Source organism: Palaemon carinicauda, chromosome 42, assembly GCF_036898095.1.
Source record: "Palaemon carinicauda isolate YSFRI2023 chromosome 42, ASM3689809v2, whole genome shotgun sequence".
Classification (NCBI taxonomy): Eukaryota; Metazoa; Arthropoda; class Malacostraca; order Decapoda; family Palaemonidae; genus Palaemon; species Palaemon carinicauda.
In genome coordinates this window covers 11,795,378-11,814,370 of record NC_090766.1, presented here as the reverse complement: position 1 = coordinate 11,814,370, position 18,993 = coordinate 11,795,378, and the positions used below count along the sequence as shown (strand labels likewise).

The 18,993-nt window shown below is 40.9% G+C and overlaps 1 protein-coding gene across 1 annotated transcript; it reads left to right on the top strand.

Moving 5' to 3' along the window:
* The first annotated feature begins 9,568 nt into the window (after nucleotides 1-9,568).
* Nucleotides 9,569-10,444, top strand: LOC137632893 (uncharacterized protein PF3D7_1120000-like). The gene has a single exon (XM_068364987.1). It carries the CDS (start codon nucleotides 9,569-9,571, stop codon nucleotides 10,442-10,444), a length of 876 nt encoding a protein of 291 aa, XP_068221088.1.
* Nucleotides 10,445-18,993: the final 8,549 nt, after the last annotated feature.

Sequence of the window (18,993 nt, the reverse complement as noted above, 5' to 3'; positions counted from 1 at the left end):
CCTCAGCCCAACCCATTCCCACCCTACCTCAGCCCCCAACCCACCCCTTACTCCCTGACCCATCCCTCCCCCAGCCCCGAAGGCCCCAATCCCATCCTCCCCTAATCCCCAGTCCCTTATCCCTTCCCCTTGTTACCCCCCCCCCCCTTCCCCCCCCCTCAACTGAGTGCCAACTTGTCAGCTCCACCTATTTATACCATCCACTCATTTCGATTCAGCCAATCACAGCTCGTCTTCAACGAAACTTGTTGCCAAATGTATAACAATCTTAGACAGAACGAGGGATGCGGTTGCCACACCCACATGTCTTATCTGGCCTTGGCTGCGACCAACTACAGTTTACTAACTGTCAGATGCACAATTATATTCTCAGGTCAAGAGACATTTTACACATTTATGTACATTTTGTTCAAATATTATAGAAAATTATGAATTAGTTTAATTGTTATTTTTATGCAATTTATGCAACACTACAATATCCTCAAACTGAAAATATAACCCTTTTGAAATACTGCGATTTTAATGTAAATGTAGACTATTTTGTGTATATATATATATATATATATATATATATATATATATATATATATATATATATATATATATATATATATATATATATATATATATACACACACAGATAAATAACTTCCATTACGACCAAGATTTATTTTGGTCAAGACCAGAGCAGAATGTCCATTTTCAATTGTAACAAATATTCAATTAGGCCACTTTTTCTTCCATGAGAGAGAGAGAGAGAGAGAGAGAGAGAGAGAGAGAGAGAGAGAGAGAGTCTTAGGGACGTTGTATCTCTAAAAACTCGGTCCATGAGTAAACAGGGACTCGACATCCACAGAGGCGATAACTTATCCTCAGCAGAATTCCTGGAAAAACTACAACTTCTACAAGTGACGTCTCACAGGAGTTAGAGGGAATGTAAACAGGCAAGTAGGGACTGGTAATTAATAGGTGGGAGAGGGTTCCCTTGTTTGTGTGTTTTTACATTTCTGTATAAAAAGCCCAGCCCAAAATCACCAGAAATAGTCTTATTCACAGAAACATTCTTCGTTTTATATATAAAAAAACACTTTTCTCTATAGAGAGATTATTGTGTGTATATACACACATTATATATATATATATATATATATATATATATATATATATATATATATATATATATATATATATATATATATATATATATTGTTTATACAAGAGTCTTCCCCCTTTATCAAGACCCCTGAAGAAGTGATCCCTTATATCAATGAAGAGAAATCCTTGTTGGGAGAGGATTTATCCAAGAGGTACCCATTAAATCCCCTCCCTTTGGGATTAAATCCTTTGCCTTAATCCCCCAAAGGATTCTGAGGATTATAAAGGACTGACATCCTCAATGGAGGTATTTGAATAGTCTACGATTAAGCAGTAATGATAATTTATCAATGATAGTATTTCTCTTATAGTCCACCTAATGGTAACAACGATACACTTATTCTACTCTACACTTTATTGGTAGAAGTTTTCGTCTCTTAAATCATTTTGATATCAATGATGATAATGTTATCTGGGTTTGTTTGTTTACAAGCCCACGCTCTCCATTTACTGCCAAATAATGCAAAGCTATTGTTTTCCTCTATTACTTTTCCATGATTTAAAACAATTCGCCACACGGGAAACAAGTGAATATTATAAAAGAACTATAGAATTATATATATATATATATATATATATATATATATATATATATGTATATATATATATATATATATATATATATATATATATATATATATATATATATATATATATATACTTAGCCTGGTTTCCTCACTAAACGACCTGGAACTGACATCGTCAACATAGTCAACCAAACGGAAGTTCGTGATGCCATTTTCAAACCAGATATGAAACTCAAACACAAACGATTGATCAAACAAAAGACGCCAAATTATATTTATTCAAAAGAAAACTGTTCAAGAAAGATGAAGTGAAAATAAAATTTCTTAATTTTGGGTCAGAAACTATTCATGAAAGGCTTTTGTTGTTGGCTATAAATCTGCACAAGAAGAAGACGAAGAAGCAACTTCCATGTTTACATCAGAGACAAGAGGTGTAGGATTAGCGGAACCGTTCTCTAATATTAAGAATAAGAAAAATGTTGATATATCCTGAATAAAAGAATAGGAGCTGAGATAGGCAATCCATATCGTGTTCTTAAAGAATAGTAACATAAAAAAGAATATAAGCAGAGACGTGAAGGAGGCAGAAATGCCACATAGATCTCTGGGGAAGCGTAAATAAGACGTAAGAAACGGTTCCGGTAAACATTATTTTTGGCGCCAAAAGACGATGATGAATCTCTACCATATATAAACATGCCAATATGCAGAGAGAGAGAGAGAGAGAGAGAGAGAGAGAGAGAGAGAGAGAGAGAGAGAGAGAGAGATATTAGATGATTAATAATCTCTTTAGAGTTGTTCTTTTCTTTTCTTCCTCTACAAAGACTAAGGAAAAGTCCATTGGTTAATAAACTCAAAAGTCTAATGTATCACGAACTGGCTTGTTCTACTACAATCCTATTCATCACAGGGGACAGATCATTATTAGAAGGTGAAGGACTTCTGACCCACTATTGGCTGGCACATTTCTCTCTCTCTCTCTCTCTCTCTCTCTCTCTCTCTCTCTCTCTCTCTCTCTCTCTCTCTCTCATAGACACTGCAGATGGGACGTGCTAGACCTGAAAAAATACAGGAAACTTTGTAAATAAAACTCGAAAATAATCAACCCTTTCTGATGCTTTCTTTCTCTCATGATATTTTTCTTATTTACTATATCTTTCTTTTTCCCGTTATCCATCCCTACTTTCTAAACCCTCTTTTCATCTGTTATGTCTTGTTTCTCCTTTTACTAATTCCGTTTATTCCTTCCGTCCTAGAATAACAATTTCTAATTATCTTTTATTGTCGAAAGGAAAACCCGACCGATAAACACTACGGGAAATTATCGCCATGTTTAACTTTCCCGTCTCATTCAATTTTAAGTGGGTGCGCTCTCTCTCTCTCTCTCTCTCTCTCTCTCTCTCTCTCTCTCTCTCTCTCTGGAAAGCTTAGGCTTTGGCAAGATTTATAAGAGAAGTTATTCCTTAATTGGTCAGATTCAAAAAGTACCGGAATACGATATCAACAAATGATGGTGAAAAGAAACTCTTCCATCTTCATGTCTCCGTTTGGACGTCCCAATCTCTTTCTGATCCTACCGAATCAAGGCTCCTGATTCAGAGCAAGGTCAATATGTAAGAGGGGGAATATCTCTGGCCCTATTACCTCCCTAGTGGAGGAAGTTATTTGGCCCAGGTCATTAGGTAAAGACCCCTGTTGGACAGGCTCAGAGACTAAGGGCTTGCATTAACTTCGATTGAGAGCTCAAGGAGAATTGTTTTAGGTCAGAGAGAGAGAGAGAGAGAGAGAGAGAGAGACCCTGCTTGAATAGCAGGTATCTTCCTTCATGATATGTAAATTCGGTGTTAGTTTCTTATCCCCCCCCCTCTCTCTCTCTCTCTCTCTCTCTCTCTCTCTCGTTTTTTACTGTTAGAGATAACAAATAAAACCATCACAAAAACAACGAAAACAAGAATAAGAACATGAATAGAGCATATCTTTATTGTAGAGAACGGTGCCATGTCAACAACAGACACAAAAAGTCAAAAGATAAAAACTAGAGCGCGAAATACTTTAAAGATTCCTCCATGATGACGTCATCACCGCTCCTTTAAATTCTTCGTCCGACTTCGTTTTGTTGTTTCGAGTCAAATCGACTTCGACAAAGGAAATTAGCTGTCGTTTGCAGGAAATTAAGTCTTCGGATATGTATGTATTTATATGTAGAGAGAGTCTCTCTCTCTCTCTCTCTCTCTCTCTCTCTCTCTCTCTCTCTCTCCGATGTAGGAAGAGTAATTACCCAATTAATCTCTGACCCGAGAGAGAGAGAGCGCCTTATTGCCTTATTTTTTGTTTGGGTTCCCCCAGGTCCCTCAGTGTGAGGCACCTCGTATATCCACCAGAGAGTTGCTAATGCATCTTCCGGTGTATTTTGCATCTTCCAGTCTTGGATGGTCTGGGATGCATCTTAGGTATTTATCGAGCTTATTCTTAAACACATCTACGCTCACTCCTGATATGTTTCTTAGATGAGCAGGCAGCATATTAAAAAGTCGCTGCATTATCGATGCTGGTGCGTAGTGGATTAATGTCCGGTGCGCCTTCCTTAGTTTTCCTGGTATATTTTTTGGTACTATTAATCTACCTCGGCTTGCTCTTTCTGATATTTTTAGCTCCATGATGTTTTCAGTAATTCCTTCTATTTGCTTCCATGCTTGTATTATCATGTAGTGTTCTCTTCTCCTTTCTAGACTGTATAGTTTTAAAATTTGCAGTCTTTCCCAGTAGTCAAGGTCCTTAACTTCTTCTATTCTAGCAGTATAGGACCTTTGTAAACTTTCTATTTGTGCAATATCCTTTTGGTAGTGTGGGTACCATATCACATTGCAGTACTCGAGTGTACTACGTACATAAGTTTTGTAAAGCATAATCATGTGTTCAGCTTTTCTTGTTTTAAAGTGTCTGAATAACATTCCCATTTTTGCTTTACATTTAGCCAACAGTGTTTCTATTTGGTCGTTGCATAACATATTCCTATTTAAGATTACACCAAGGTCTTTAATTGCTTCCTTGTTTGTGATTGTCTCGTTATTAGGCCCCTTGTATGCATATACCATTCCTTCTCTGTTTCCATAATTTATTGATTCGAATTTATCGGAGTTAAATACCATCCTATTTATCTCCGCCCATTCATATATTTTGTTTAGATCTCTTTGTAGTGAGTTCCTATCTTCATCACAAGTAATTTCTCTACTTATTCTTGTGTCATCGGCGAAACTTCTCACTAGAGAGTTTTCAGCATCGCAGTCTATGTCTGAGATCATAATAACAAACAGCAGTGCAGCTAAAACCGTACCTTGTGGCACGCCAGATATTACCTGAGCTTCATCCGATTTCTTGTCATTTGCCACCACTATCTGTTTTCTGTTTGGCAGGAATTCTTTTACTCATTTCCCTATCTTTCCCACAATATTATGCTTTCTCATTTTTTTCTCTAATATATTGTGGTCTACCTTGTCAAAGGCTTTTGCAAAATCTAGATAGAACACATCTGTGTCCTTTTCACTTATCCTATTTTTGTATATGTTTTCATAGAATGCTATCAGTTGGGTTTGTGTACTTTTTCCAGGCACAAAACCGTGTTGACCTATATTAAACAAATTATTTTTAACCAAATGATCCATTATTTTCTTTTTTATTACCCTCTCATACACTTTCATAATATGTGATGTTAGACTAACAGGTCTATAATTGCTTGCCTCTAGTCTTGATCCACTTTTGAAGATAGGGGTTATATAAGCTAATTTATGTTTAACATATATCTCGCTCATATCTACACTTTGTCTGAGCAGTATTGCAAGCGGCTTCGCGATAGTGTTTGCAGTTTTTTTTTTAACAAAATCACTGGAACTCCATCTGGTCCGGCTGCCGATCCATTTTTAATTTCGTTTATAGCCTTGACAATATCTGCTTCATTAATATCTATATCCGTTAGATATTCAACATTTTCTTCTCTCATTTCTGTTTCATTATTCTCATTTGCAATTCTTGGCGTGAACTCACTCTTATATTTTTCTGCTAATATGTTGCATATTTCCTTTTTTTCATTCGTTAGCCGTCCTTCAATTCTTAGAGGGCCTATTTCTAATCTCCCTTTATTCATCTTTTTTGCATAGGAGTAAAGTACTTTGGGGTTTCTTTTTATATTTTGAAGTGTCCTTTCTTCTAAGTCCCTTTTTTCATTTTCTTTCGACTGTATAATCATTTGTTCTGCATTTTCTATCTTACATTTTATTTCCCTCATTTTCCACACATTTTTTTCTTTTGCAAGATTTTTCTTCCACTTTCTAATTTTCTGAAATAAGATCCTTCTGTCTCTTGATATGCACATCTTTTGTTTATTGTTTTTTTTCGGTACATATTTTTCAGCAATTTTCTCCAGTATTTTGTACAGTATGTCCGTATTTACCTGTATATTATCACTTACAAATACATTTTTCATTCTTTATTCAGTTCTTCATTTATTTCTGACCATTTTATATTCTTACTGTAAAAATATTTTCCATATCCTTCCCAAAGTTTTGTGCTTTTATTAATTCTGCGATCACTTACTTTGGAATGGACTATCAATTCTATGACATTGTGGTCTGAAATTCCCGTGTTATACACTATTTCTTTAACATAATTCACCTCATTCACAAATACTAGATCTAGGACATTTTCCTTTCTTGTTGGAATGTGGTTTATTTGTTGCATATTATGTTCTAATAGCATATCTTGAAGCTTTTCAAATTGCCTCTTATCTTCTGCGCTACTATTACTCTCTTTTTTTATATGTTTACATACAACCACTTTCTTCTATCCGTTCTTTCCAATCCACGAAAGGAAAGTTAAAATCTCCGGATAGGAGTATATTCCAGTCTTTATGGTTTCTACATATATCATCTATTTTTTCTATTATTATGTCAAACTCCTTAGTATTTGGGGGTCTGTAAACTACAATATTCACTAGTTTTTCAAATTCAAATTCTACCGCAATCAATTCACATTCTGTGTTGCTGTATTTTCCACAGACTTTTCCTTGATTTATGTCTCTTCCATATATTGCGGTTCCCCCTTGATTCCTATTTTTTCTGTCTGATCTATAAGTTTGGAAAACCATTATCTGGTCTTCACTGCCAGTCTCTTGGGAATACCATGTTTCACTTATATTTAATATATCTATTTTTTCAATTTGGGTTAGTTCTTCTATGAACTCTATTTTCCTTTTAGAGTTACTCGTGACTAAACCCTGTGCATTCATCACTATTATGGTTTGTGTATCATTCCCATTATTTAATATTGATAATAATATGGATTCTCCCATGCTTCCTTCCTGTTCTGATATGATGTTCTTTTCTTCATTTCTCTGAATTCTCCATTAAAAAATCCAACTTTTCTATTATATTGGTTCTTTCGCCTTCATATTTATTTTTGTGTGTATACCTGCAATTATCCCCATATCTGCACCAACCCCTGGCATTATAGATGCATTCTTTGTAGTTGGGCTCTATATGTGCAGATTTGGGTTGAAAGGCCTCATATCTTGGGGTTTTTGGTGCATAGCGCGGTATATACGCGGCCTGCTTTTTTGTTTCTTTTTTTGTTTCATTTTTGCTTTCATTTTTCTTTTCAGTTTGCTGAGTTTTCTTACTCTCATTCATAGTTGCAGGATGCATATATTGACATTTTTTTGTTGAAACTGCATCCTTTTCCTTCTTTTAGGTTTTTGCATATTTTTGGATGGAGATCTCTGCATTCGTCTCCATATCCGTCTAAATACGCACATTTACCATATATTTCATAATTAAGGCATATCTTTGGATGCTTGTAGTAGCATCTTTCTCCAAATTTGCAATTCCCTCTTTTTAGCAAATTGCAGACTATATCTTTTTTTTTTTTTCCTAGTTCTTGCTCTTCCCTAAAAGTATGTAGGTCCAGGTAGAGTCTCTTGGGTCTATTATTTGTTTCTATCTGATAATTTATTTCTTCATAAGTATGTTGTTGGATGGCATCATAAGTTATATCAAAGATTTCCTCTGCATCCTTACACATATCTTGTTCATTTTTCTCTTCTTCTTCTTCTTCTTAAACTATTTGCAGATTTAGTCTCGACTTAATTATATTTTCTATCCAGACTAAGCATGTTGAGCAGAATACCTTTGTGTCTCTATTTTTCATTTTTTGCTGTATTTCAGCACATGTAGGGTGTGTTGGAACATGGCAGGCATCACATTTTCTAATCAGTTGTTGAGGATTATTATTGGAATACCATATCTTACATGTATTACACCATTTTGGCATTCTTTTTCCCAATGCATCAATCAGCATATTCACCATATTGGACTTGTTATTGTTCTTTGATGGAATGTGTTGATTGATGTAGACTTTCTTTAAAAGTCTCTTTATCACTTGGATCTTCTTTGGAATTTCTTCTATTATTTTGCTGATGTTTTCCGCAGATTTGTTCCAGTTTATTGGATCATATTGTTTCAATATGTCTGCGAATATTTTTCCGTCACACTGGTTGGAGTTACTAGTGACCTCTGTTATCAGACGGTCGAGCTCCTGTTTCGCCAACTCATGGAATTTGCTTTTGCTGACTCCAGCGATGTCTCTCCACGAGTTGCCTGTGTTATACAATGCCATCTTGATCAGATTTTTATTCATTCACAAGATAACTATCCTATGCCGACGTTTTATCCCACTTTTCTGCCCTCAAACTAATCACCGACTATTCACGAAAACTTGTAGCTATATTTCACTCGATAGCCTTTTGTTATCCGCTTTAAATCAGGATATTTTTAGGGACGCACAAGTGTTCACTCACCGGCGCACAGATACAACTCAGAGAGAGAGAGAGAGAGAGAGAGAGAGAGAGAGAGAGAGAGAGAGAGAGAGAATTTTTCTTCTTAATAAAAGAATCATTAGTTAAATTTTGGACTCAAATTGGAGCGTGGAATCGAAGTCAAATGCTCCAGTGAGATCTGAAGTCAATTCTTCCTCAATTATCTTAAATGCTCCTAAGTTAAAACTTCTAGAAGTTAGAAGTTCTACAAAATTCTCTTTTATTTTGTATTTAGGACTATTAGATATGCTCCCTTTTGTAGAATGTTCTTTGTTGGAGGTATCACGAGTCCCACTTATGCTCCGATATTCAACGCTCCTTACTGCAACGATCATATCATTGGAAATGCTCCAATTAATTTTAGAAAATCCATTACGATATGCTCTCCATGTATTCCATATATAATTAATATATCAGAGCCTAAATGCTCCCATATGCTCCTCCGTTCGAGCAAGAGCTCCGCTTCCCACATCGCAAACTACCAAACAATCTTAAACCAACATTGGATTAAACTCTGAAGGAAGTTCGAGACTCAGTTGTGATCAACAGCTGAGGCGATGCGATTTTCGTCTCGGACTCATTTCGGACCAGAGGATAACTTACTTAAAGAATTCTAACATCGTCTTCTTTGATCAAGTGAATTATCATCATCAAACTCGTTAGTTTCTTTGGTCGCTGTAACCTCGCCATCCTTGTGAGCTAAGTGTAGGTCTATTTGCCGAGTCATCAGCAGGCATTGCCTGGCCCTCCTTGGTCCTAGCTTGTATATATGATCAGTCTCTAGGGCATTGTCCTGCTTGATAGGCCAATGTCACTGTCCCTTGTCTCTGCCATTCATGAGCGGCCTTTAAAACCCTTAAACTGTACAGAGCAATTGATGCTCCTAAGAGCATTACTGAAGGATCCAATGCTCAGTCAAGAGACAATGCTCACAGAGAGAAATATTAACATTTTATGTTAGAAAATAACTCAAAAGTTCTTCAATAAATCTGACCAAACTGACAAATTAAAATCAAAACTGATGAAGAAGAAATTTGCTTCACAGAGAGATACAGTTTTGGCAGACAATTACTACAGAAAAGAACTTGTACAGAACTCGTTACTGACACCAAAAGGTCAAGAAGAGGAAGAAGCAATTGAAGAGGTATTTAAAGAGGCAATTGAAGAGACATTTGAAAAGGCAATTGAAGAGACCTTTGAAGAAGCATTTCAGAAGGTATTAGAAGAGGCAAGCAAAGAGGTATTTAAAGAGGCGATTGAGGAGATATTTGAAGAGGCAATTAAAGAGGTATTTAAAGAGGCAATTGAAGAGACATTTGAAAAGGCAATTGAAGATGCCTTTGAAGAAGCATTTCAGAAGGTATTAGAAGAGGCAAGCAAAGAGGTATTTAAAGAGGCAATTGAGGAGATATTTGAAGAGGCAATTAAAGAGGTATTTAAAGAGGCAATTGAAGAGACATTTGAAAAGGCAATTGAAGAGGCCTTTGAAGAAGCATTTCAGAAGGTATTAGAAGAGGCAAGCAAAGAGGTATTTAAAGAGGCAATTGAGGAGATATTTGAAGAGGCAATTAAAGAGGTATTTGAAGAGGCAATTGAAAAGGCAATTGAAAAGCCATTTGCAGAGGCCTTTGAAGAGGAAATTGAAGATGCATTTGAAGAGGACTTTGAAGAGACATTTGAAAAGGTAATTAAAGAGGCATTTGAAGAGGCAATTGAAGAGGCAATTGAACAAGCAACTGAAGAGGCAACCTCACACTCAAAACGACTGGAAGAAGAAGAAGAAGAATCTGCAAGCAGTGTTATTACCCCACAGTCACACATTGAACAAGCACAAGTGGAAAGGCAAGCAAAGACCTGGACACCACCTCCAAATGTCAGAGAAAATCAAGTTTTGTAACACACTAGTCTATCTATTGTTACGGGAAGATTAAGGAAGTCATTGGCTGAAGACACATCTCATAACGGAAGAGTGAAATTATATATATATATATATATATATATATATATATATATATATATATATATATATATATATATATATATATATATATACATACATACATACATACATAAAACAAAAAACAAATCGACCATGACATTACAGCTTAAAACCTTAGAAAATAAAAAATTATATTAAAAAGAAACAATATAGAATGGAAACTTTCAAATAACCCTACCTCTAATTGGGGCATGAGTCTCGCAACCTCACTCCTCGTGCAGAAACTGAAGAAGCTAGAAGAGCGACTCACCTCAAAGGGAAGAAAATATTTGCATCAAAATAACATTAAAATAATAAAACAACTTAGTTCAGTTATGTCAGATCAGATTAGGTTAGGTTAGGTTAACAGATATAAACCCAGTTGGGAAATGGTGGAGGGAGGGAGGGAGGAGGGAGTGAGAAGGGAAGGGAGTGGGTGGGTGGAGGGAGGGAGGGAGGAGGGAGTGAGAAGGGAAGGGAGTGGGTGGGTGGAGGGAGGGAGGAGGGAGTGAGAAGGGAAGGGAATAGGTGGGTGGAGGGAGGGAGGGAGGAGGGAGTGAGAAGGGAAGGGAGTGAGTGGGTGGAGGGAGGGAGGGAGGAGGGAGTGAGATGGGAAGGGGTTGGGGGTGTAGGGAGGAGTCCCGTATGTAAAAGGTTTCTCTAATATGGCGAATGTATTTCATAAATCAGGAATTTATTTGAGTGAGGAGAGGCAAAAAGGTTGTCTTGTGGATATTGGACCCAAAATAGAATTTTTCATTTTCTTTGTGGTTAAGGTTTCGTTTTGATTTAATCTCTCTCTCTCTCTCTCTCTCTCTCTCTCTCTCTCTCTCTCTCTCTCTCTCTCTCTCTCTCGACAATGCCATATAGTCCAACTATTATGATGGCTATCAAATATGCATTACAGGAAGGGTTTTCAAAGTACAACATTTCAGTATCAGCTAAATATTTAGAAAGATATGCACACAAACAGAGACTCAACCCTTCCTACCTCCTTCCTAACTACCTCTCCGGGTACCCCCTCTCAACAGGGTATGACTACTCTCTCTCCCTCTCCCGAGGGATGGGAGAGACCGAGTAGTCATATATTCGACAATGCCCCTCAGCGTAACAGGAAATATATACTCGAGTGCCATATGTGGATGAGATCATGGGGTAGATGGAGATGGTTTGGTCAAACTTTCAACTGGGCTCCACAAGGTACTAGAAGAGTTGGAAGACCCAGACCTACATGGCTTAGGACTATAAAGCGCGAAGTAGGAGATGAATGAAGGAAGTATTGAATGAAAAGCTCAATACAGAGACGACTGGCGAAATCTAACAGAGGCCTTTTGCGTCAACAGGCGTTGGAGGAGATGATGATGATGATGATATATAGCCGGACAATTCTTCTTTATTATATGCTTTATTATTATCAAAATAACTATTTCTGACCTGACTAAGATTCGAAAAAGCTTTATACTCAATATGATGAATTTATTTCTATTGAAAACTCGATAATTTGTTGATTTTCTTCAATGGGTCAATTGATTCATTAGATGAGGTTTGAATTAAGATCTTTTAATTGATGGTCAGGAGGAAGTCGGGTCTCTCCAGGGGAAGCCTCAGAGGCAGTGAGGCCCTCAAGGGGATATCATTATTGGGGGCGGGATTACTCATTTTCAGTTTGGGAGAGTTGGGTTCGATCCCTATATAAGGGAGAGATTTATTTTTTCTCTTTATATATAGACAATAACAAATGCAGCCGTTTCTAGTACCCTGTAGGACAAAGGCCTCAGACATGTCCTTATTCATGTCTACGGTTTGGACATTTACATCACCACCTGGCCATCCAGGATTAGTGACGGTGGGAGACTTTACTCTGATCGTTTATAGCAAACCAAGGTAGTATGGGTGTCCCTGACTCGTACAGCTTTGCGTACAGCTTTGCTGATCATGGCGATACGCAAACCCTTTCACCATGTTGAGGTATCTCCACTTAGACGATATATTATTATTATTATTACTTGCCAAGCTACAACCTTAGTTATAAAAGCAGGATGCTATAAGCCCAGGTGCCCCAAGAGGGAAAATAGTCCTGTGAGGGAAGGAAACAAAGAAAAACTAAATATTTTAAGAACAGTAACAACATTAAAATAAATATTTCCTCTGTGGCTACAATGTCTTATCTGCAACAAAGGTAAGATTCAACACTATTTATAGACAATGTTGGATCTCTTGAAGGTTTCCAGTTTCTCACTGTAGCCAAAAAAATACATCAATTTTGTGTGGGGTTCATTGAATATTAAGACAACCAAACACTTTTTCTAATATATATATATATATATATATATATATATATATATATATATATATATATATATATATATATATGAAGAGGGACTGGGATTGTCTCATTGGTTGAAGTGGATTCACATTATAGCTCTACTCTGTATCTGTAATGATTAATCTTCATTGACAATTATTTCTTGTGGTGTAAAATCTCTCTCTCTCTCTCTCTCTCTCTCTCTCTCTCTCTCTCTCTCTCAAGGAAAAGGCTCATGATCATAGGTCTAGTTGTTGTCAAGCGATATTGCAACAAACCATTGCTATTATCTTAACGTAACTTCTTCAGTTGCTGCTGCTGTTCCTGTCACAAATAGCAACAGAAGCAACAGCAGAAGAAGAAGCAGAAGATAAATAGCAACATTAATTCTGTTTGCTGTTTGATAAGAAAAGATTTTGAGGTGTTTTGCATATAGGCCTAGTTCTCTAATGCCACGATTAATAAGCCAGAGTAAAATCGATTCTAAACAGATAGTATCTTTAATCATCGTTCGTTTCCCTTTGACATCGCTCAAAAGAGAAGGAATTAATTCATTAATTAAAGTTGATAAATAAAGAAACGAGACGATGAAATGAGAATGTGTGTCTCTCTCTTGTGGTGCTTCCCAACATGGCTCATTGGGTGAGAGGTTGAGGAGATGATTATTATTCCCTCCAGACATCGTTCATTTCCTTTAGACATCGATCAATAAAGGAAACACTTTCTATTCAGTCTAACCTCTATTTAGACTCATTTGGGGTTTAGACATTTTGAAATACGTCGATGAATTCTGAAATTGTTCAACATTGTGCCACATTGATCGTTTTTGTCCTTTCTCTAAACGGATCTTTGTTCAGGAACTGGTTTTTTGTTCATAGGTTATTAAGAAGGGAATTTTGGATGACGAATTTTGCACATTTACCAGATAGCGGTTTCTCTGTGCGTATAAATCTCTGGCTTCTGTCTGACCCGTCATTGCTGAAATTTCTTTCTTGTTTCCTTTACTATGGAACCTCGGTAATGTCATTTCACGAATGTAAGAAAGAGAGAGTAGACAAAGACATTCATAAAATATCACTTTACAAGGACCCCATTTCTCTCTCTCTCTCTCTCTCTCTCTCTCTCTCTCTCTCTCTCTCTCTCTCTCTCTAATGATTAATACCATATTGATTATGCAGTGAATAACACTCTCCCTTTTTGTACCTGTGGGAACAGGACAATGTCCAGGGCACCTCTCCACCCATGCTAGGACCAGAAGAGAGCAGGCAATGGCTGCTGATGACTCAGCACATAGAGACATACCTATAGGTTTTCCCAAACCTTCAATTCCTATCATACAAGGATGGTGCAGTTATGTCCATTACAGGAAGCTACTGGGTTTAAGTAGGTATTGAACTCCCGACCCACATATTGCAAGTCAGAGAGGTTTCTATCAAGGAGGCAACCACAGACTTAAAAGGAGATTCCTTTGGCCAAAATGAAGAGAAATATGATTTTAAATACTGTTTTGTTCCTCTGATTATGTAGAGAAAATCTCATGAAGAAGAAGAGAGAGAAGAGATCAGGGAAGGTAATGAGAGTTTTCTATCTCTCCACAAACACAAGACTCTTTCCAATTCAATTCCTTCAAAAACAGATTCTCTTTTAAAAGGAAATGAAGCCTTTAGTTATCATCAAACCCAGGTATGTGTGACGCCAGATTAAATACTATTCAGTAATGTACCCTGAGGAAACTTCCTTCTCTAACCAAGAGTTTCGTAATTAATGATATATCAATATTGATTTGTCAATTCCCTGTTGGGGGAATCAACTGAGAGAGAGAGAGAGAGAGAGAGAGAGAGAGAGAGAGAGAGTGTGTGTGTGTGTTTCTCTCTCAGATTACTATTCCCTGTCACGGCATCTTCTTCCTCCATCTCCCGACATCTCTTCACCAGCATCCGGGACCTTCAATATTCATGTCCTCAACAGACACACACACAGACAGAGATGAAAGCAGTACTCTCTCTCTCTCTCTCTCTCTCTCTCTCTCTCTCTCTCTCTCTCTCTCTCTCAGTTGATTCCCCCAACAGGGAATTGACAAATCAATATTGATATATCATTAATTACGAAACTCTTGGTACGTGGTCCATATGTGTCAGTTACTGTACGTGGTCTATATAAGTACCGTTTACTGTACGTGGTCCATAGGAAGTACCGTTCACTGTATTTGGTCCATATAAGTAACGTTTACTGTACATGGTCCATACAAGTACCGTTTATTGTACGTGGTCCATATAAAGTACCGTTTACTGTACGTGGTCCATATAAAGTACCGTTTACAATACATGGTCCATATAAGTACTGTATATTGATGGTCCATATACTAAGCGTATAGAAGCGAACTCTGAGCCCAATTGCGGCATTGCCAGTTTTCTCCGGGTCATTTTTAAATCACACCTGGCTTGACTTCCGGGAGAAGGGACCATTCTGTCCCTACTATCTGGCCCATTCTGCTGAGGCCGTCGGCCAGAACGTTTTTCTTCCCGGGAATGAACCTTGCTAACATCACCACTTGATTTTCTTCTGCCCAATCTAGAATCTCTATGGTGAGATCGCACAACTCCCTCAATTTCAAGCCTCCCTGTTTCTTTATGTATGCTACTACCGTGGCGTTGTCGCACATCAACGCCACGGTGTTTCCCTTTAGCAGACTTGCGAAGTGTAGGCACGCCTTCTGGACTGCTTTCAACTCCAGGACATTGATGTGGAGTTGCCTCTCTCCTTCCAACCAGGTACCTCGTGCCATTTCGTCGAGGAGATGGGCTCTCCATCCCTGGTTGGAGGCATCTGTGAACAGCAGTAACTCGGGAGGGCCGGTCCCGAAGGGCATCCCCTTGAGTGAGTTCGACTGGCAATGCCACCATTCCAGGGAGGGTCTCGTGTTTGGAAGGACTGGAATTAGCACCTGTTGTGAGTCTGTCTGGCACCAGAGGTTCTTGAGATTCCATTGGATGGATCTGAGCCTTACCCTCCCCTGGGGAACTAGTTTCTCCAATGAGACCAGGTGACCTATCAGCCTCTGCCAGTCTTTCGCCCTCCTGGGGTGTTCTGACAGGAACGGCTGAATGATGTGCCTGAGGTTTCTTATCCTGTCCTCCGAAGGGAAAACTTTTCCCCGAATGGTGTCTAATGTCATCCCCAAGTAGTTCATTCTGGTGGACGGGGATAGATTTGATTTCTTCGGGTTGATTACGATCCCCAGATCTCTGCAAAACTGGAGGAGACTTCTCCCTTGTTCCTCCAAGAGGACATTTGAGGCGGAAATAAGCAACCAGTTGTCCAGGTATCTGATAAGGCGGATGCCTCGTTCGTGAGCCCACACTGAGACAGTCGTGAAGACTCTCGTGAACACCTGGGGCGCTGTTGACAGACCGAAGCAAAGGGTCCTGAATTGCAGGATCTGGGAACCCCATTTTACCCGGAGGAACTTCCGACTCGAGGGGTGGATCGGAATTTGGAAGTATGCGTCCTTGAGGTCGATGGTCATCATATAATCTTTCTCCCTCAAGGACAGCAGGACTGACTTCGGAGTGTCCATTTTGAAGTCCGTCTTCTTGACGAACTTGTTGAAAGCTGACAGATCTATAACCGGTCTCCACCCCCCGGTCGCTTTCTCCGCCAGGAACAGGCGACTGTAGAAACCTGGCCCTGGGAGAAGAACTTCTTCCATGGCACCCTTCTCTAACATGGAGGATACCTCCTCTTGAAGGGCGGTCCTCTTTAACGGGTCTTTGGGAGCTAGCCATTTTGTCCGGTTGGCCGGAATAAGAGGGGGTGGTTCCGTTAGGAACGGAAGTCTGTAGCCCTCCTTTAGTACGGACACTGTCCAAGGCTCTGCCCCTTGAGTCTTCCATGCTTGCCAATGTCGTCTGAGGCATCCCCCAACCCGAGGCTTGGGCGGGGATAGGGGGCCTCCCACTCTATCTTCTTCTAGAGGGGCGGCCTGATCTGCCTCTCCTAGAGGCGGAGTAACCTGACCTGAAGGAGCTTGAGGGCGCTGGAGCTCCCCTGCGGGGGGGCTGAGGCGTTGCGGACCAGGAGGAAGAGGGGGCCTCTCTCCTCGTATTGCTGATAGAGGCTTGGGGCGTCACGGCGCTATTCGAGACGGACCTCTTGTAGGGAGGTCTCCTAGAAGTCGTAGGTCTGGGGACGTTAGCTTCCTTCTTTTTTGAGACTTTCTCCATTATGGCTTCTAGTTCCTTCAGAGGAAACAAAGACTCTCCCCACAGGGGTAGGCTGCGAATGGCTCGCGCCTCCCTGTCTGGTACCTTCCGAGACACCTTCGCTAGAACAGTGTCTTGCTTACGGAGAACCCAGTTAGCTGTCAGAGCGAGAGACTGATATGTCAGAAACTTAAGGGTTTTCCCCTCGGAGGTAATGAGGTCCCTCAGTAGGCCTTGCTGGTCAGGGTCCTCGGGGTCGAAGGAGGCTTGTACACACACCAAAGTGGAAGCCCACCAGTCCAGCCAAGAGGAGACGTTTACTAAGTCCCGCGACATTTCCTCCATCATGGAGGCTTCTGCTGGCGAGAAACAGACTGGGGCCGAAGAGGCTCTATCGTCTGAGACGCCTTGACTAAGGATGTCTACGGCTGACTCCACCTTACAGGGACCTGGGCATCGTCCCGCTGGCACATAGACTTTGCCTTGGGTTCTGAGGCCCTGGAGCAATTTCGAGGCACTCTGGGTTTTGGGGGCCTCGGCATTGCTGGCCACTACCTTGTCGACATACTCCTGCCCTAGAACTAGATCTCGGGCTAGAGGGAGTGCTAGGGACGTCTTAGGTTGGGAGGGAGTCTGCATGATCCTCAGAAGGCTTGACCTCCAGGAATCTTCATCCGTAGCCGCAGGTTCTGCTATTTTGTGGTGCCTTCTGATAAGGCTAACCACTCTCCTATAGGCTGAGTCCTCCGTCGGAGAACCCTCCCCTCCGTCAGCCGAGGTCTCGGCTTGGGGCCGGGGAGCTGGGTTACCGGGCACGCCGACTGGACGCCTAGCTCTTGGGGCCAGGGGCGCCGTCCTGCCGAGGTACTGGACCTCATCTGCGGGTATGTCCGCACCAGGGGCTCGGGATAATGCAGGCATCGCTGGTTCAGCGGGAACTCTTGTACGCCCTAGGGCTCTGGGTGCCGAGGAAGCGGTTCCCGTGGGCTGACCCGACAGCGAGAACCGTTCCTTCCGACCCGAAGGCCGCACCAGCTGGGCTGGTTTGGCCAGGCCGCCTGACAAGAAGCGCGTTTCCCCCCGCTGGGCGGGTTGAACCGGAGGCTTCGAGGACTTATGCCTTTTAGAGAGGTCTTTCCTGCGGGCTAGGTCGCGAGGGTCAAGGCTGTGCTTAGAGGACGGCAGCCTTGGAGATCGCTCACTGGACTGGCGGTCTGGGGAACAAAGCACCTTTGAGTCCCGAGATACATAGATCCAGGCGCCACCGGGAGATCTACTTCTCCTATACTTACGGCCTGGGGAGCGGGAGCGCTTCCTGCTATACCGAGAACGCGACCTCGAACGGGAACGTTCGCTCCTGGACCGCTCCCTCCGACGGTGGTGTTTTACCCTGACCTCTTCCTCTGACGAGGAATACACGTCCGATGAACCCGACGACACTGTGTTCACCGCGTGTCGGCTGGTAGCGGGGACTGCGGGGGACTTCTTCGGGCGTTGAACGCCAGAGGTCGAGGGCTGGAGGAAGTCATCGGGGACTTCCGTGGGGAGGGTCGGGAACGACTAAAAAGGTTCCATGCTAGGGAGCCAGGGATCCAGGGTCACATTCATCCTTAGGGGTGACCTACCCGGCGTCTTCGGGAGCCTCCAACCGAAGGCATCGTTACCCGAAGGTCGAACTTTCTTCTCGTTGTCTCCCCCTAACGACGATCCAGAAGCACAGGCCCACGAGGGCGGCGGAGATACCGACACCGCGTTACTACTCCACAAGGGGTCATCGGAGGAAGCGTGCCCCCCGAGCACAAGGGCCGACTCTCCGGACGCACTACTGGGTCCTTCACTAGCCCTAGAGGGGCCCGCAATTGGCACTGCACTTACACTGGGCTCCTGGGAAAGGACGCCTTGTTCATTCACAACACTAGACTTACCTCATCCCCTACTCTGTGTAGGGGACGGTGAAACCG

What these genes read in the sequence shown, in the direction of transcription:
- LOC137632893 (XM_068364987.1), top strand. Translation starts at nt 9,569, where the DNA reads ATGAAGAAGAAATTTGCTTCACAGAGAGATACAGTTTTGGCAGACAAT.